The 1,987-nt window shown below is 70.8% G+C and overlaps 1 protein-coding gene across 1 annotated transcript in view; it reads left to right on the top strand.

Moving 5' to 3' along the window:
* The window catches only part of SEMA4A (semaphorin 4A), an 8,267-nt gene that overhangs the window by 2,957 nt on the left and 3,323 nt on the right, over positions 1-1,987 (top strand). The window contains exons 2-7 of the mRNA XM_026046654.1: positions 445-605; positions 678-740; positions 857-955; positions 1,041-1,149; positions 1,243-1,359; positions 1,430-1,730. Of these exons, the coding sequence (XP_025902439.1) occupies positions 445-605; positions 678-740; positions 857-955; positions 1,041-1,149; positions 1,243-1,359; positions 1,430-1,730 (850 nt within the window). The remainder of the gene's footprint in view (positions 1-444; positions 606-677; positions 741-856; positions 956-1,040; positions 1,150-1,242; positions 1,360-1,429; positions 1,731-1,987) is intronic.

Here is a 1,987-nt window from a genome sequence, read left to right as displayed (position 1 = left end):
GTCTTTCTGCCATCCGCGTGGCCCCCTGCGCGGTGGCATCATCCGGCTCCGGGTACCACAGGGCCGCCCGGACGGGTGGTGTCAGCTCCGCAGCATCCCGACCGCGCYGGGTTTTCCCGGGTGGATGGTGGTTACGGAGCGGGATTTGGGGGYTTGGAGGGCTGCGGAGYGGGGGGCRGCCGGGCCGGGGCCTCGCGTGGCCCCGGCGCCACTTCCCCTTTCTCCCTGGCGCCGGAGGCGGCAGTCACATCCTGCCCGGGCAGCAGAGCGAAAGCGCCGCGGCCAGGGCGGATCAGCCCTTTGGGGGGATCTGCCCTTTGGGGGATCTGCCCTTTGGGGGATCTGCCCTTTGGGGGGATCTGCTCTAGTTCGGGCACTGCAGTGGTGGTGATGGGGGGGACAAGGCTCCGCGCGGGTGCTGATGCCGGGGCCCGCGGCGCCCAGGGGACCCGCGGCGGCCGCTGGCGCACTTCAGCGCGCCCAACGTGTCGCACTACGACGCGCTGCTGCTGCGCGCCGACGAGGAGCGGCTCTACGTGGGCGCCCGCGACCGGCTGCTGGCGCTGGCCGTCGGCGGCCCCGGCACCATCGTGGGCCAGGCCTCGGTGAGCGCCGCCCGCCCGCCGCCCCCGCCCCGCGCGGCGCCGCGGCCGGTCCTTACGGAGCCTCTCGCCTAGATAACGTGGGGCCCCACGGCCGAGAAGGCCTCCGAATGCGCCTTCAAGAAGAAGAGCGAGGAGGTGGGCACGGCGCCGGGGACACCCACGGGGGGCCCTATGGCACCCATGGGACCTGGGGGGGCACCCGTGGGGCCACCCCCCCGGGCTCTGTCCCACTTTGCCTCTGCACCCCGCAGACCGAGTGCTTCAACTTCCTGCGGGTGCTGGTGGCCCTCAACCAGAGCCACCTGTACGCGTGCGGCACCTAYGCCTTCAGCCCCGCGTGCGCCTACGTGGTGAGCGGCACGGGGACGCCTGGCGTTCTCCCGGCGCGGGGACGCTYGGCACTCACCGTCCCCTTCCCGCTCCCTCCGCCTGCAGCACCTGGAGAACTTCACGCTGGTGGCCAGCGGCCGGGGACAGCCCTACCTGGACGGCAAGGGCCAGTGTCCCTTCGACCCGCAGCACACGCACACGGCGCTGCTGGCCGGTGAGCGGGGGGCGCCGCGGGGCCCTTTGGGGGGACACGCAGTGGGTGACGGCACCCAGGGCTGCCCGTCACCCCCCGCCGCCCCGCGCGCAGACGGGGAGCTCTACGCCGGCACCATGAACAACTTCCAAGGCAACGAGCCCATCATCTCGCGCTCGCTGGGCGGCCGCACGCCGCTCAAGACGGACGCCTTCCTGCGCTGGCTCGCAGGTGGGATGTGGGGACGGAGCGGGGGACATCCCCGCCCACCCCGTCCGTGACGTTGGCCACCGCCCCGCAGCCGACACCGCCTTCGTGGCCTCCTTCTCCATGCCGGGCGACGACAAGGTCTACTTCTTCTTTGAGGAGACGGCGGCCGAGTTCGACTTCTTCGAGCGGCTGCTGGTGGCGCGGGTGGCCCGCGTGTGCAAGGGGGACGTGGGCGGCGACAAGGTGCTGCAGAAGAAGTGGACCACGTTCCTGAAGGCGCAGCTGGTGTGCGCCCAGCAGGGCCGCTTCCCCTTCAACGTGATCCAGCACGCGAGCGCCGCGCCGCGCCGCCCCGGCCGCGCCGACTTCTACGCCGTCTTCAGCTCCCAGTGGTACGGCGCCGGGAGCGGCGGCAACGGCGGGTGGGATGTGCAAGGGGATTTGGGATGTGCATGGTGACTTGGGATGTGCAAGGGGATTTGGGATGTGCGCAGGGATTTGGGATGTGCATGGGGATTTGGGATGTGCGCAGGGTTTTGGGATGTGCATGGGGATTCGGGATGTGCATGGGGTTTGGGGATGTGTGCAGGGATTTGGAACATGCATGGGGATTTACGGTGTGCGCAGGGATTTGGGATGTGCATGGGGA

The sequence above is a fragment of the Nothoprocta perdicaria genome, unplaced genomic scaffold (genome assembly GCF_003342845.1).
Source record: "Nothoprocta perdicaria isolate Ctin4 unplaced genomic scaffold, notPer1 scaffold_451, whole genome shotgun sequence".
Lineage (NCBI taxonomy): Eukaryota > Metazoa > Chordata > Aves > Tinamiformes > Tinamidae > Nothoprocta > Nothoprocta perdicaria.
This window is presented reverse-complemented; position numbering and strand designations above follow the sequence as displayed.